Here is a 16,556-nt window from a genome sequence, read left to right as displayed (position 1 = left end):
CGGTTGCTGCGCAGTGGAGGGCGGGGGGTTTTACTGCATGAATTAAGAGACCGTGTACAGAGAAATGACTTTCTGATCCCTAATGAGTAATAATAGACATATGAGAATTTAATATCACTGAGTCCATCGCTATAGCTTCTCCAAAGGCAATGTGAAGTCTGCTTAAGCTCGCAAAGAGTTTGCCGCGCAGTCGTATTTGATAAGGATCGGCGAACGCCAGCTCATGATTTGCGCCAGCACCCGCTGCGGGTCTGCAAATCACCTCCAGGGCTCGTACCGATTGCGCAACTCACCTCAGTCCCTGGATTGCTCACAGCACGTATCATTTTAGTCAAAAACTCACCAAGACAGGCTTCAGCGCAGTATGTTCGCATTCTTGTTCCAGCCTACTCGCCAGGCAGTCTGCGGAAGTGTGCTCGTCTCGAGGTCGCATCCTCACGAGATCTGCATACTCATGATAACGGGGCTTCAGCGCTGCAGATGAGTCAGAGCACGACAAGTCTCTGCCTTACAACTCATGTTGCTCTGCGCTTTCGATAGCTCCCGTTGTCCTCAAACCACGGGTCCCATAGCAGCGCGTGTGCTAGCTCCCTGGACGTGTCGTTTTCGCGAATTCGATGGATAGCGTTTGTCGCGGACCTCCCGCAGGAAAAACTGGTCCGAGGCTAGACCCACCACCTGTCTCCACCAAGAATAACCTATCGTCAGTCTTGGCTCATCAGACGGAGAAGGAACATCAGGCGGATAAGACGATATTCTAAGGGATCGCCCGAAACAACAAGACTAGAGCGCTCGAGAATATCTCGTATTTGTATAATATGTTGCCCGCACCAGGAACAAGGGCGGGCGGGCGGGAAGAGAAAGAGACCCTCGTTGAAGGATGCGATTCTGACAGGGCTGAAAGTGCCTGCCCCAAAACGGCATGGTTAACGCTCGGTGCCCCTGACTTAACCATCGCTTGAGCCGTAGCCGACGCCTCTTCAATCACAACCAACACCAGTTTACTCGGACTCGTTCCCCCATTGGGATGAAACCACTGCACCCAAGCCGCCATGAGAAGATTCCTGCAGGCAGCCACCCAAAGACCCGGTGTTTACATTGTCCCGACTGCATTTTCAGGAGACCATTGTGGTACCATAACATTCTCTGGCCAACTCAACCGGCATTGCCGATCCATCGCAAGATGTAATATCATCACGAGCAGAAGTCGCTGTCTTTATGTGCCAGCTCGTATAATGCAACAGAGAATAACCACGCCACCGGGACGCAGGACCGACTGACCGTTCTGAGCCATTATTCCAGGCACCACCCACCCTCCTTCCTTTTGCTGACGCTCGAAGGAACCCTCTCTACGATTTAACCGAGATTGATGCTATCGATACTCAGACACGGCCCATTCACCGGTCTTGAAGCTAGGGTAAGGCGTCACATGGAAGCGTTTCCAAAAGCCATGTTAATGCTTAGCGCTCGCGCAGGCGCAGGTACAGTTGGACGCCCTACGATACTTCAGACCGGAAGCGGCTAGAATCCAGGCACCTCTACCAATGGCATGGAACTACGGCAGCCATCGTCCTGTTTCTGCAGGTACACGATGCCGTCTCATTCTGCACGATGGGCTTCATGCTAATAGGCGGCACAGTCAACGTCCGTTCCATCTCGCTCATGCAGGTACAGCCCTGTGGGCCAAGACTAGATATAGCGCAATCTCCCATGTCCTCTTTTCTCATCGTCAGTCGCACTGCTTTCCAGTTCGTCGTCAAGTCACTCTTTCGAGACTACATCTTAATTGCAGCATTTTTGCTTGCGTCCTTTCGTTGAGTCCGCTCATCACGATCTTTACTGGCCTCCGGCCGTCCTATCATTGAAAATTGCATATCGTTGCTAATACTATTAATCCCATAATCATGTCTCCCTCAACCTTCACTCGCGCTGCTTTTGCAGCTGGGCTTCTTGCCTCTGGTGTCTCGGCGGCTTTCGACAATGCTGCTAAGACGAACATTGCCATGTACTGGGGACAAGGAAACGCTCAGATTCCACTGTCCGAGGTCTGCGCTGATCCTAACATCGATATCGTCAACATTGGCTGTAAGTAATGATATATCTCCATCAGTGGATCAGGATTCTCCTCTAGACTTGGAAGTAATGCTAATGGCATTGAATGGCAGTCATCAACGCATTCCCTTCGGTAGTAGGCTCATACCCGGGAAGCAACCACGCCAATGCGTGTGGTAGCGAAGTATACTACGACCCGGTTCTGAAGAAGGACAGCAAGCTTTACAGCTCATGCCCTGGCGTGGGAGATGCTATCACTGCTTGCCAGAAGAGCGGCAAGAAGGTCATGCTCTCTCTCGGTGGCGGTTGGCCTACTGACTACTATCTGCCATCCCCTGAGGTCGCTACATGGACTGCCCAATTCCTGATCGGAGCCTATGGTCCTCCCACCGCCGCCTGGAAGGCGGCTGGCAGGCCTCGTCCTTTCGGCGATGCCGTCGTTGACGGTTTTGACCTCGATCTCGAGGCACAAACCTACGACATGCCTTCAGCTGAGTACATTTACAAGAACTACGACATCTTCGGCAAGTACGTGAAGAGCAACTCGAAGATGCTTCTCTCCGCCGCTCCTCAGTGCGTTGTCCCAGACGTCAGGATCTCACCGGTCCTCAAGGCCGTTCCCTTCGACTTTATCTTCACTCAGTTCTACAACACCCGAGTCTGCTCTGCCGCTCAGGCCGTCCAAGATATCAAGGACAAGAAGACTGGCACCTTCACTTTCGACAAATGGATCTCCGAGATCAGGGCCTCTGCGAACCCCAACCTCAAGTTCTACATTGGATTGGCCGCAGGTCCGGATGGTCTCCCCACCCACAAGGAAGACTACCTCACGCCCGAAGATGCGAACACCCTGATTACGAAGTACAAGGGCAACACCAACTTCGGTGGTGTGATGCTCTGGGAAGCCTCCGTTTCCGTCAGGAACCCTACATACGGTCGGTCCTACGGTACTTGGATGAAGTATGCTGTCGAAGGTACCTTCTTGAAGAACTACAAGCCTATCGTGTCTTCCAGCACCAGGTCTTCAACAACCTCTACTAAGACATCTTCCACCAAGACACCTTCCAGCACCCCTGTTACTTCTACCAAGACCTCTTCCACCAAGAGCTCGTCCACCAAGAGCTCGTCCACCAAGATCTCGTCCTCTACTCCTGTCTCGAGCAGCAAGATCCCTTCCAGCACTCCTACCCCCAGCACCATGATCACCAGCAGCAAGACCTCATCTTCTGCTTACGTCACCTCCAGCATGGTTTCTTCGTCTGCATACGTCACCTCCAGCTCGATTTCCAGCAGCAGCAGCAGTAGCTCAGCATACGAAACTGTCTCTACCAAGAGCGCCAGCTCCGCCGAGACTGTCAGCAGCACTCTGATCGAGCCATCTTCCGTCGCAACGATCTCTGCGTCTGCCTCTAGCAGCGAGTCAGCCTACGTGCCTTACCCGACTGAGTCTGCCAGCTCTGTTGAGACCATCAGCAGCTCCGCGACTGAGTCTTCTTCTATTGACACTATCTCTGCCACAAAGGAGGGTAGCTCAGTATACGTGCCTTACCCGACCGAGACCCCGAGCTCTGTCGAGACTGTCAGCAGCACCTTCATTGAGCCGTCATCCATTGCCACGATCTCCGCATCTGAGACTCTTAGCAGCTCTGTCTACGTTCCCTCCTCGAGCGAGACGTCTGCCTCCACCGACAAGTACCCCACTGACACTGTCTCCGCGACTACCCCTGAGGGTGTCTCTTCGACTTCTTGCAGCACCTCCAGCGTTGCATACTCCACTGGCGCTAGCTCCAGCGATGTCTACTCGGTGTCATCTGTCGTATACTCATCTGGTGTCTACTCTACTGCATCCCCGGTGTACCCCACCTCGACCTACTCTGCCAGCAAGGGAATGGACTACCCCGACTATCCCGCCGAGAGCTCCAAGAGCGATGCTGCGTCCAGCACTGGCTACGAGAGCGTTTCATCGGTTACAAAGAAGCCTGAGTACTCTGAGTACCCCACTGCTCCTACTGGCTCTACCACCGCCACTGTCATCACCAGTAAGTCTATAGCGAGCTAAAATATCCGTTGACTATCCGCTAATATCTGATAGCTACCTACGTCGATGTCTGCCCTACTGGTCTGACTACCGTCACCACCACGTACTGGACAACCGTCTGCACCAAGTGCGCCGCGAAGCCCACCGGCTCGGCCGACGTACCTGAGGGTTGGACCACCAGTGTCTACACTGCCAGCACTGTTACCGTGACTCTTACCAAGCCCATCGTCACGCCTACCAGCATGCCCGCATACCCATCGTCCGCTCCTTCCGTCGCATACCCCGCGGACTACCCTGCTAAGCCCGTGTCCTCTGGCAAGCCTGGATACCCTGCCGTCCCTGAGGCGTCTATGCCCGCATACCCAGCTGCTCCTAAGCCCTCCAAGGCTGCCGAGTACCCAGCTATTCCTGAGGCTTCCAAGGGCGCCGAGTACCCCTCTGTCCCAGAGGCATCGATGCCTGCGTACCCTGCCGCTCCCCACTCCTCCAAGGCCGCTGAATACCCATCCGTCCCTGAAGCTTCCAAGGCTGCGGAGTACCCATCTGCTCCTCAGGGATCCATGCCCGCCTACCCTGCCGTTCCTGAAGCCTCCAAGGCGGCTGAATATCCTGCCATGCCCGAGGCACCCAAGCCAGCTTCTTCCTCTGCCGCCGCTGGCTACCCATCTGCGCCCATCGCTTCCGAGTACCCCAAGAAGCCTGTCGAGCAGGAGGTTACCAGCACCGTCCGCGTTACCTCCACCCTCTCCAAGGTCGCCGTTCCCACTTACGCTCCCGCTCCTTACCCAACAGTCAGCGCTGGAGGTGCACCTTACGTCCCTGCCGGCTCTGCCAGCAGCTACGCACCCATGCCTACCGGCACCGGTGTTGGTTCCGCTTACCCTTCCATGCCAGCGGAGTTCACAGGTGCTGCTAGCCGTGCTGGTGCTGGGTTCATGATGGTTGTTGGTGTTGTTGCTGCCGTTCTTGTTCTATAAGGTTGAGATTTGATGGTTGGAGAGTTGTTCTGATGTTTACGTTTCTCATGTCATTTCGTACGTTTTTTAGATACCACTATACATAGTTGTATGTCATGCGAGTACGCGCGATTTTTGCTCTCTGTTGCTTGATCTGTTCCTTGCCGTGTTCATTGACGACGCTCTTCGTGTTTGAATGTCCATGTAAACGCCCCTGCAATGCTCCGCTTGGAGTGTGTGGTAATAGCAAGCTGGCAATGGCTTATTAATGATGCAGGCGGAAGAAGAGGGTTGCGGATCGGCAGCGGGAGGCCGCGGGGGAGAAGCTTGGAGCTTCGAAACGTGGTGGAGACAGCCCAGTCACCTTTCGTCATTCCCTCGCGAACACCAAATCCACGCAAACGCGCAGCCTTTGTCGACGCAACAAACTCGACCGTCAGAGCGCCGCGATGCCCATACAGAAGCCATTCCACTTACGTATCGTTCCGCCTGACTGAAACTCGCAGCCTCACCTTGCGTTCGCCTAGCTGTTTGTAGAAGCATCACCTTTCACCTAGCATTTGCCTCTCCGCTTCTTTCTCGAGCTACTCTCACCAGACCCATATAAGCTCCTGGAAAGATATACAACGTGTCAAAATGAAGTACACAGTCTATGACCGCTTACTCAAGCGCGAAGTCGGACAACAGCCCAGGAAATACTCCGACATTCGATCGATATACGGTGATCGCAAATGGATTAACGACCTTGACATCGTGAACGAGCTAGAAGGCCACAACGGATGCGTCAATGCTCTTAGGTATGCCATTGCCCTACATGAACACCAGTAGCACGACCTGACTCTATTAGTTGGTCAACTTCAGGCCGGTTACTTGCCTCTGGCTCTGACGACCATCGCATCAATATCCACTCGTACCACCCCGAATCGTCCACCTCGCAGTTCAGCCTCACGACTTCTATCGAGACGGGTCACCGGTCCAACATCTTCTCGGTGAAGTTCATGCCCTACTCGAACGATCGCACCATTGTCAGCGCAACAGACGATGTAAGGATATTCGATATCGAATACTCAGGGCACTCGGCCCTCCGGTCTACTGGCAGATCCAACAGCGGAGGAAGTGCAGGCAGAGCACGCAGTAGGGTGACGCTCACAGAAGCTGACACCAACGCAAAAGCATTCCGTTGCCACACCGACACTGTCAAGCGCATCGTCACAGAAGACAATCCCTTCTACTTCCTTACATGCTCGAACGACGGAGAAGTACGGCAGTGGGACGTACGGCAACCTTCAAGGGCATATCCGCCTGCACGGGACACCATGCTACCTGCCTGGGCGAGAGACGAAGACGCATCAGACAGTATTCCGCCGCCGCTCATCTCGTATGGCAGGTATGGACTGGATCTCAACACAGTATCTTGCTCGCCTAGTCAGCCGCACTACATCGCATTGGGTGGAGCGCATCTCCATTGCTTCTTACATGATCGACGTATGCTCGGCCGTGACATCAACAACGAGCGGGGATCCAGACTTTCTAGTCCAGGAAACTGGAGTGAGAATGATGAAGAGCTGTTAGGAAAGGCAACACAATGCGTCAAGAAATTTGCGCCTAACGGGAAGCGTCGCATGAACAGAAGCGACGGCGGTCACATTACAGCGTGCAAGATTAGTGATGCTGAGCCAAATGAGCTCATCGTGAGTTGGTCTCAGGATCACATTTACAGTTTCGACATCCTGAGGGCCCCAGACGCTAGAGAGAATGTGAAACCCGTCAAGACGTCAAACAGTGGATCTAGCCATCGTGTGAAGGACACAAGTAGGAAGCGCAAGCGACCAAAGTCTAGCACCTTGTCACAAGAAGGTGTGGAGAGAGCAGAGTCGAGAGCACGAACCGCAAGTGCTGATGAGGACCTGGCACTCCGAGTGACCTACGGAAACGGTCAAAGTGAAGATATTCGCATTCATCCTCCTGCCGAGAACCGCATGACCCAAGAAGAGTTGAATGATCTGCGAGCATCGGATCATTACCGTATTGCAAGCACAACTGTCAAAATAGCAAAGCAAATCTTTGAGCTTGGAGAGCTCGGTGAGTCAGGACTCCGACTTGCATGCACATCTATCGTAGGTCTGGCGCATTCAGTCTTGTCCGACATGGATGATATAGACAGGACTTGGGGCTATCCGATCGACCCAGATCCGGTAGACGTCGCAGTTCAAAACAAGCTCCGCGATAGCAGAGCGGCCTCTCGTCGCTTCGTACAAGCAGCTGGGACGTTAGCCCGTGTACTGGGGGGACAGCTCTTGACCGGGTCCAGCTCCGATGCACTGATTGCTCAGTATTTCGCGTCTATACAACCGGCGCCGCGAGAACGCGAGCTTCCACAACACGAACAGTTTGGATATGATTTCCTGAAAGCTATACTATTGTGGATCGACAGTGGCCCTGCTGCAGTTGTGGAGGGGTTTTCGCGTCGAAGTGGCAGCGCTCGCTTCCCCATTCCATATGATTCTGATTTGGATGCTATCCAGGAGCGGTTGGTTCCATATCTGCTTGAATTGGCAAGCGATAATAGCATCGTCAACGTGGATGCTTCCAAGTTCGAGACAGACACTACTCGGATATTGTTCGACTCCGAATTCGAGGCTGTAGATACCTTTGGCCATGCACTCAAAGTACCCTTTGCTGACCTTACTGGCGAGAGAGATCCAACATCAGAGTCAGAATCTTCTAGTGAGCCCACGCAGACTCGAGCTGCAGCAAAACGGAGATGGGTGTATCAAGTTGGGAGGGGTGTACTACGCAATGCAGCCAAGGATATCAAGTTTGCTTTTGTGGATCGCGCCTTTGGTGGTCAGGGTATATCAGACAAGACGATCAGGGCGGAAGAGAAAGCATTGAGAGAACGACAGGAGGAAATTGATACCACAGTAGATGAGGGGCCGGTTCGGGATGCGGAACTCGTCAGCACAGCAGCACGAGAGAACAGCGACCGGGAAGAGGCTACTCTAAGCGCTTCTCATGCGAACGAGTCGGAATCAGTGGTCGTTGAGAGTGCTGATGAAGATGATGAAGAAGAGGATGATGATGATGATGATGACGACACCGACGGTGATGCAGACTCGGACGACGGAGAACAGGAAGACGATGACGACTCTGACTCCGTCGACGAAGAAGGACTTCAACGTACACGATCTGGACACATGCTCTGGCGATCAGACTTCAGCCGCAGTCGTTACAGGCGATGGAGAGTCGAGCGCGACGTCCCTTGTATACCCCATACACGTGTCTACACTGGCCATTGCAACGTCAAGACAGTCAAGGACGTGAACTATTTCGGCCTGCAGGACGAATACGTCGTCAGCGGGAGTGACTCTGGGCACGTTTTCATTTGGGATCGCAAAACAGCAGAGCTTGTCAACATCTTGGAGGGAGATGGTGAGGTGGTGAATGTTGTTCAGGGTAAGTTTCGTATACTCAAGTATAGAGAGAGAGGAAAGAGTCTAACATGGTTTGAATAGGTCACCCCTACGAACCCACAATGGCAGTTTCCGGTATCGACCACACGATCAAGATCTTCTCTCCAGACGCCCACCTGCAGCGTAACGCACGCAAAGGCGTCGGCGTGCAATCATCTGATCCAGGTTCCTTTTCCAGTCTCAATTTTGGCCGTAGGCGGCGTAACCGCGCCGCCGAGCCTTCTACTGAGGCTACTGAGAGTGAGTCTGCAGTCGACGCTCCCAGTGACAGCGATGACGAAGTTGCCCCTGGTGGACTGAGCAGTCGGAAGAGGATGCACCAGAGTTATCAGATTACGAGCCAGAACGATATGGATAGGAAGGGTGGGAGGGATGATTATTTCATCAGTCAAGCTGTTTTCGCGCAGTTGGCGAGGCATATTGCGAGGGGGCAGGGTGGAGGTGAGGAGGGAGGAGAAGGTGGACCGGTTATCATTACTGAGGAGAATTGTAACATCATGTAGTGTATGGATGGGAATGCACATTTGAAAGAAGTTACCATGCTTTCGTCTGTCTAGCCATCAGAAGAAGTTTGTTGGCGCAATAAACATTCTCGCGTCCGCTCCAAGCGTTACTCCTATTCACGAAGGTCATCTGTCGCATACCAGAACCGCTTCACTCCCTAAGGCCAACACGGGAAAGAACTGCAACGTCATATGGGCAAGGATGAAAGCCTGGACGAAAATTCCGTATTCATTTCACAGCCACCAAGCCAATTACACGGGCGCAATCCAATGTTGTTGCGCCCTCCTAAACTTTTACTCCTATCTTGGAAGATTAAGCTCGGCATCCGCGATGCAAGCGTCTGTATCCCCCTTCTATGAGGCCTTCTTCTGCTTGGCCTTGAGCGCCTTCTTTCGGTTGCTCCTTATCATGACTACCGAGAGGAAGCTACCGACGACGGTGGTACCGAGGATGATGAGGATGACGGGGATGCGGATGGCCCAGACGCGTGGCAGGAAGAGAGAGTGAAGGATGTGGTCGTCATCCACGAAGGGCTGTATGGAGTTAGGACATGTTGCAGAACTAAGTAGGGGTGTAAACGCATACCATGAACAGAGTCCACACGGTGTAGTAGACGAAGATGGCAGTCGCTGCGACGAGCATGCTGAGACCTACAAGGCGATCGGCCTTCCTATTGTCAGTGACCATAGTCTTTCACCTGAGGGACTGCAACATACCATTGTGAAGTTTGGCGAAGGAGTGAACGAGTGTAATAGCTTAGAGTATTTGGTAGTTGCAATCACCTCGCTGTCCCTTCCCCCCCAAAGTCGCGCCAAGCTAAGGACCCCTGTCGGTGAAATCGCGGCCCGTTCGCCGCAACCTTGGATCGCCCAACCGCCTGCGAGCTAAACTTTTGCGAAGCGCGTCACTCACGCCTCACCACCGACATCCTTCACCCTCGACACGACCCGCTGACCGAGAATGGAAGTCGCATCTGCCGTTCGACTGCCTTCGCCGGAGCCGGAGCTCGACGACGACGCCAAGGAAGTTCCGCGCAAACGCGAGCGCTCACCATACGACGGACCGAGTGCTGGGCCATCGAAGAGAAGTAGGAGAGACGACGAAGAGGATGACCGTCGCAATGGAGGCTCAAGCCGTCGCCCGGCGCCAAAGCCCACGACCGACGACCTTCCTGAGGATGACTCGCGATTGAACCTCTTCAAGAATGCCTTCAGCGCGAACCGCAAGCTGCCGGTTGACGATTCAAAGACACGTGCTGGAGGCGCGTATATCCCTCCCGCGCGACTGCGCGAGATGCAAAAGTCGATTACCGACAAGAAGAGTCCCGAGTTCCAGCGCATGGCTTGGGAGGCGCTCAAGAAGTCGATCCAGGGTTTGATCAACAAGACGAATACGGCAAACATCAAGATGATAGTGCCGGAGCTGTTCTCGGAGAACCTGGTGCGCGGGCGCGGTCTGTTCTGCAGAGCTATTATGAAGGCGCAAGCAGCCAGTCTGCCCTTCACGCCCATCTACGCAGCTATGGTCGCCATTGTCAACACAAAGTTGCCTCAAGTTGGCGATCTGCTGGTTCGACGTTTGATTGTGCAGTTCAGGAAGGGCTTCAGGAGAAACGACAAGGCTGTCGCGCTATCAAGCACCATGTTCCTTTCGCACCTCGTCAACACACAAGTTGTCCACGAGATCTTGATCGCCGAGATCCTGCTTCTCCTGCTCAACAAGCCCTCTGATGACTCCGTTGAGATTGCAGTCGGTATCATGAAAGAGGTCGGCGCTTTCCTCGACGAGATGAAGCCTGCAATCGCCAATGCCATCTTCGACCAGATGCGCAACATCCTCCACGAAGCCGACATCGACAAGCGAACACAGTATATGATTGAGGTTCTCTTCGAGGTTCGGCGCACAAAATACAAGGACAACCCTGTCATAAGGGAGGACCTGGATCTGGTGGAGGAAGAGGATCAGATTACCCACAACCACACGCTTGAGGGCGATTTGAAGGTCGAGGACGGTCTGAACATCTTCAAGGTTGATCCAGATTACGAAGCGCATGAGGAAGAGTACGCGAAGATCAAGGCTGAGATTTTGGGTGAAGAGGAGGGTAGCGACGAAGATGAATACACGGATGCATCGTCTGAGGATGAGGAAGACGAGGAAGTGAAGGCCATGGATGTCAAAGACCAGACCAATGCGGACCTCGTCAACCTGCGCCGAACTATTTACTTGACCATCAAGAGTAGTGGTGGTTTCGAGGAGTGTGTGCACAAGCTTATGCGCATCAATCTACCACATGGTTTGGAAAACGAGCTCACAACGATGATCGTCGAGTGCGCAAGTCAGGAGCGCACATACGAGAAGTTTTACGGCATGATCGGAGAGCGCTTCTGCAAGCTGAACAGGATGTGGACCGACCTTTTCGAGGAAGGATTCGCCCACTACTACGAGACTATCCACCGGTTCGAGACGAATCGCCTTCGCATCATCGCACAGTTCTTCGCCCATCTGCTAGCGTCTGATGGTATCGGTTGGCACGTCTTTCAGGTGGTCAAGATGACGGAGGAAGACACTACATCCAGTTCACGTATCTTCGTCAAGATCCTGTTCGAAGAGCTCCTAGCCTCACTCGGTCAAAAGGTGGTTGTAGAGCGATTCAAGGATCCTATGCTGCAGGACAGTCTTACTGGTATCTTCCCCACGGATGCAGACGACCAGAGCAAGACACGCTTCTCAATCAACTTCTTCACAGCCATCGGTATGGGTGTGCTTACCGAAGGCATGCGCGACTGGCTCAAGAACAGTGCGCCCAAGCCCAAGCCACTTCCCGAGCCAGAAAGCGACTCAGACGATCGCAGTGTTTCGTCAAGATCAAGCTACACTTCAAGTAGCTACTCGCGATCCCGCAGCCCGGTTCGCAGAAGGCGCGACGACTCAAGATCTAGGTCCAGATCTAGCTCAAGGGGCCGTTCGTACACACGCAGCCCTTCGCCAGCTCGCAAACGTGGAGGTCGTGGCAGAAGCGGCTCTTACAGCTCCGCATCCCGCTCTCGATCACGATCCCGTTCCCCAGCACCCCGCAAACTCAAGAGCAAGCGTTCTTACTCATCCTCCCTTTCTCGATCACGCTCCCCAGCACCCAGGAAACGCGGTCGCAGCCCCTCATCCTCGGTATCCCGATCTCGTTCCCCACCGCCAAAGGGCAAATCAACACGCCGTGGACGTAGCCCATCTGGTTCCGTATCCCGCTCTCCACCTCCGCGCCGTAGTCGAAAGTACTCGACGTCCCCGTCTCGCTCGCCATCTCCCCCACCGCGTCGCCGACGCGATTCTAGTAGTCCGCCTCCCAGGCGTAGACGCGCGTCGAGCAGTCCACCGCCATCCAAAGGAAAGGGGAGAGCGAGGGATGTTAGTGATAGTCCGCCGCCGCGTCGTAGGAGAGACTCTAGTAGCCCACCGCCCGAGAGGGGCGTCAATGGAAAGGGGAAAGCGGTAAAGAGGGAATACAGTGAGAGCCCACCACCAAGGATTAAGAGGGATGATAGTAGTCCACCTCCCAGGAGAAGGAGGGACTCGTAGTTTGAATTCCGAGGCTGAGGGCTAGGTAGTCTCGCAACGTGACAAGAGTGGGGAGAGAATTGTGGGCTGTATGGAAATGGGCGTTATATCGTTTTACGGGCAGGAAGAGTGTATGGAATGGCAGCGTTTGCATTGTACGTTTACTGGAAGCATAGCTGTGAGATTGAGCGAAAGCAAGTTGCGGCAAAATCGTGGTATTAGTTTAGGTATATCGACCGATCTAGCTACGAGAACAGAGATATATCATCGCATCGGCAGCCTCGTACTGAACAATCCTTTCATCTGTGCGGAAATTCGTTGATCTTGTTTTCTTTCCGTGCTTTGGTATCGTCGTGGCGCTGCAGAATCCGTAGAGGAAGCTTGCGGTATGCTACGTGCAATATCCTGGTAATGGTTGAGATGTTTGTTGACACGCTTGCGCGACGGCAAGTTTGTACGAATCTACTGCTACGCTGTACTGCTTGGCTGAGTAGACCGTCGAGAGGACGCCAAAGAGGATTGTCAAGAAGAAAACTCCGAAAATGGCCACCCATATGGTTGCGAATTGGGCGGTATTTCTTCTATCCAGTAGAGTTTGACGTACAGTCTCCGGAGGTCCATAGAACAAACTCAGCAGTTGTGACAGACGACTCCTCCAGAACTCAAAGTCATCGAGTTCGATCGCTTGAGGTATATCAATTGAGTTCTCTATCCACATCTGGACCTTTTCGTCGTTCAAGAAGGTCTCTGTTGGTTCGTCACCCTCGGGAAATAGGAGATCGAGGGTACAGATGGTTTCGTCTAGAAGATCCTTTGGAATGAGCATTGGTTCGGGTTCTTTTCGATGGTTTATTAGGCAGATTTTATGTTTGTAGACTGATAGTTGTCGTTCTCCTCGCGACCCATGTAGTCTCAGATGGTCCGCTAGGTTATCAGTCCAAAGTATCTCCAATCGACATATGTCCTTTAAACCCACAGCTGTAAATGAATCGTCGAACAGGAATATCGACGCAGAACGTGCTTTCCTTCTGTTGTTCATGAATGGTGCAGCAACCGTCTCTTTCAGTGATTGATCGTTTTGCCATCGGATATAGGATACTTTCGACTTCTCTGGTCCAACAAATAATCCTTTGGAGCGTACGTTGATACCTATCCAAAGACGAACCGCGAGTTCGACAGAGCAAGCAATAGCCTTATCGCTAGTGTTCTGATAGTCCTTTCTCAATTCAGACACCAGTGCTTCTCTCCTTGTATCTCTACCGAAGCTCAACTGGGTAAGTATAGCAAGTATGCCATCCCACTCTTCTGTCGCGAACTCGTGACCGAAGGGACGCAGGCTTCTCAGAGTGTCTCCCCAATAAGCAAACAAAGCTGCATATTCGTCTTCGAAGTAGTCACTTTCTGAGATGCTTAAATGAGGCCAGAAGGCATTGATTAAGGCACACTTCTGTGTTGTTTCAAGGCCTTGTATGTCTGAAAACAGTCTCTTATCAACCAGCGACATGTTCCTAATACACCATTTTCCTGAAACGCAGATGCGAGGCTGTTTTGTTGGGAGGGGATTATTGTTGTGTTATGGTCCTATCAAGGCTTTTTCTGTTTCACGTAGACAGGTCGATGGGTTGTGATAGATTTTTTTGGTTGTCAGATTTACACGTTTTCCGATCCTGTACTGTGGACGTCATCCCACATATACCACACTCACAATATGCTAGCGCTTACCAATACAAGCCACCAACAATCTCAGCCTGATCTACTGGATTGTTGCGCCGGACCCCATATTCCCTCCTTCACTAAAACTATCAACGGCAAGTGCAGTCTATAGTACCAACCTTGAACCATAGACTGTATCGACTCAGACCGCATACCTACCTAGGTATGATGTGTGGCTGACATATCTAGGTATTAGAAGCTAGAACCAGCAACTACTATTGACAGTTAAGTGATGCGGCTGACATCTCCAGCTACGATCTACAGGTGTCACAAAGTATCGCTTTGGTCCTTCGCGCGAGCCATTGATTGTGTACAAAGTCTACCTAGGTACTACCGATCCTTCACTCATGCTTGCGTCGTCTCAGTCTAGCTGCCGTCCGGACATACAGTATAACCCGAAAATGACTGAACCCGCGGCAATACCTGATCCACCAGTTCTGGAGAAGCTTGTTCCACAAGCGGAAACATTCCTGGTAGAGGGACTCTACATAGGTCTTTTGTCGCGACATCGGCCCCCCACAGAGGTGCGAGAGTGGTTTGATAACAACCATGTTTGTGAGATGCTTAATATACATGTCAAACGAAAGAACAAGAGCACAGTCTACCTAACGGCTATCGTTTTGTGTATGGCCGGTCAGCTGGATGGAGTCAAGGTCCGGTTGACACCTACTGTCTGGATTTCGGGCGGTGACAAGAGGTCGAAGAGTAGCATCAAAAACTCAATCGGCAATGCGAGCTATCTCAACAAGTTCCTGACGAAGTTCCAGATGAGAGAGCCTCATGTCACCGCAAGCGGCCCAGAGATCTTGTCAGGAGTAAAAGTCTCTTCAGAAGCTGGCGTACACACTTTTGAGATCCGAGCTGCTGCTGACGAGAGCTTGGATTCTGTGTGTGGTACTAGTGCCAGATTTACTATGGAAGCAACATCGGATGGCAGTACCTTCAAGTGTTACTCCACTATTGGCGGCTTGATCCTAGTGGATGGTAACCTTTTCGCCATAACTACCGCTCATGCGATCACGAAATATGGAATGCCGAATCCTAAGGACATAGTCGTGGATGGAACAAATGGTGATACTTACGCCATAACAACCACTCACGCTGTCACGAAGTATGAAGTTCCGGATCCTCAGGACATGGTCATAAATAGAACAGATGATTCTTCCGTGCTGAGCGGCTCGCATGTGCGCGAATGGGAGCCCTCACCGTTCCCAAACGCTTTTGCATATTTGGGCGACGCGTATATTCAAGGCGTGAAAGTTGACAAGCCTATTGTTGATGCTGCAGATTTTGCTCTGGTCGAGCCCAAATCATTGCGGAAGCTAGGTTACAACACATACCAGATCGAAGGTTGGTCGCACTTCGAAGCAGTATCAGGCTACATACCAACTTCTGAACTCAAATCTGGGGATGTGACAATTTGTACAAACGACTACAGGCTTCCGATGAAGGGAACAATGGTAGAAGGAGACGCACCCATCATCGTGGGAGGTGTTGTGATGATTACGAAGATGATAGAAGTGACGAAGCCGGCTGGTATGTTGAGAGAGACCTCATGACATGCTAGGGCATTACTAATGGATTGAACAGCTCCCGGCTTATCGGGCTCTTGGGTCGTTCAAGATGGGAAATTGTGCGGTGTTGTATACGCAGGCAATGCTTCAATTCCATACCTTTACATTATTCCAGCCGAGATCATGCTGGAGAATGTAAAGAAGTTACTTGGATCTGGTACTGTGGGAGTAGCGACTGCTCAGAGCATATCTGAGTGGAAACTCCGAAATGTACACGATCACACCTTTGGATCTTCAGCCTATGAGTCTTCATCGCCTGATGTTAGGATCGAAACGTCTCAACAGCCTGGAGAAGTACGCTCTTGGTCTCCTTCAGTTTTGCACCCATCAATCAACTAACAAATCTCTAGATATCCTTGGATGAGACGTATCAAGTGGGAGATTTGGTTCGAACCAATGCTCCACTTGTTGGTGAATCGCAAGAAGTGTATACTGTTTATGGTGGTTGGATAGATCAAGGAGGCAGCATACAATACACGTTACAGAGGTCTGATAGAAAGTTGGCGGAGGGAGGAAAAGGATTCCGTAAACATGAACTAGAACTTGTTGCCCGGAAGAGTGACCTTCCGGTTGATGGAGGAAGAGAATACAGTGAACGTGAACCGGAATTTGTCTAGGAGAAGGGACATTCTGGATAACGAAGATTGGGAGAAAAGGCGTCGGCATCGGTGAATACCGTTGCAGCTATATATGA

The 16,556-nt window shown here is 52.2% G+C and overlaps 6 protein-coding genes across 6 annotated transcripts; 4 read left to right on the top strand and 2 right to left on the bottom strand.

Annotated features, from left to right (window-relative positions):
- Positions 1-1,904: 1,904 nt before the first annotated feature.
- Positions 1,905-5,067, top strand: AA0111_g8944 (hypothetical protein; the record flags this gene model as incomplete). Its single annotated transcript, XM_028655447.1, has 3 exons — positions 1,905-2,085; positions 2,166-4,091; positions 4,145-5,067. 3 exons carry the CDS (start codon positions 1,905-1,907, stop codon positions 5,065-5,067), a joined length of 3,030 nt encoding a protein of 1,009 aa, XP_028503363.1.
- A 615-nt stretch (positions 5,068-5,682) lies between these two features.
- AA0111_g8943 (hypothetical protein) lies at positions 5,683-9,022 on the top strand (the record flags this gene model as incomplete). The annotated part of the gene is made up of 3 exons (XM_028655446.1): positions 5,683-5,843; positions 5,894-8,502; positions 8,562-9,022. The coding sequence occupies 3 exons, from the start codon at positions 5,683-5,685 to the stop codon at positions 9,020-9,022; spliced, it is 3,231 nt and encodes a 1,076-aa protein (XP_028503451.1).
- Positions 9,023-9,376: 354 nt separating this feature from the next.
- On the bottom strand, positions 9,377-9,742 carry AA0111_g8942 (hypothetical protein; the record flags this gene model as incomplete). The annotated part of the gene is made up of 3 exons (XM_028655445.1): positions 9,377-9,556; positions 9,609-9,689; positions 9,740-9,742. 3 exons carry the CDS (start codon positions 9,740-9,742, stop codon positions 9,377-9,379), a joined length of 264 nt encoding a protein of 87 aa, XP_028503452.1.
- A 241-nt stretch (positions 9,743-9,983) lies between these two features.
- AA0111_g8941 (Pre-mRNA-splicing factor) lies at positions 9,984-12,596 on the top strand (the record flags this gene model as incomplete). The annotated part of the gene is made up of 1 exon (XM_028655444.1): positions 9,984-12,596. One exon carries the CDS (start codon positions 9,984-9,986, stop codon positions 12,594-12,596), a length of 2,613 nt encoding a protein of 870 aa, XP_028503453.1.
- Positions 12,597-12,966: 370 nt separating this feature from the next.
- AA0111_g8940 (hypothetical protein) lies at positions 12,967-14,079 on the bottom strand (the record flags this gene model as incomplete). The annotated part of the gene is made up of 1 exon (XM_028655443.1): positions 12,967-14,079. One exon carries the CDS (start codon positions 14,077-14,079, stop codon positions 12,967-12,969), a length of 1,113 nt encoding a protein of 370 aa, XP_028503454.1.
- Positions 14,080-14,689: 610 nt separating this feature from the next.
- On the top strand, positions 14,690-16,479 carry AA0111_g8939 (hypothetical protein; the record flags this gene model as incomplete). The annotated part of the gene is made up of 3 exons (XM_028655441.1): positions 14,690-15,824; positions 15,879-16,156; positions 16,213-16,479. 3 exons carry the CDS (start codon positions 14,690-14,692, stop codon positions 16,477-16,479), a joined length of 1,680 nt encoding a protein of 559 aa, XP_028503373.1.
- Between the last annotated feature and the right edge of the window lie 77 nt (positions 16,480-16,556).

This window comes from Alternaria arborescens (assembly GCF_004154835.1).
Source record: "Alternaria arborescens strain FERA 675 chromosome Unknown contig_24, whole genome shotgun sequence".
NCBI lineage: Eukaryota > Fungi > Ascomycota > Dothideomycetes > Pleosporales > Pleosporaceae > Alternaria > Alternaria arborescens.
The sequence above is the reverse complement of the archived record's forward strand: the minus strand, read 5'-3'. Positions and strand labels throughout refer to the sequence as shown.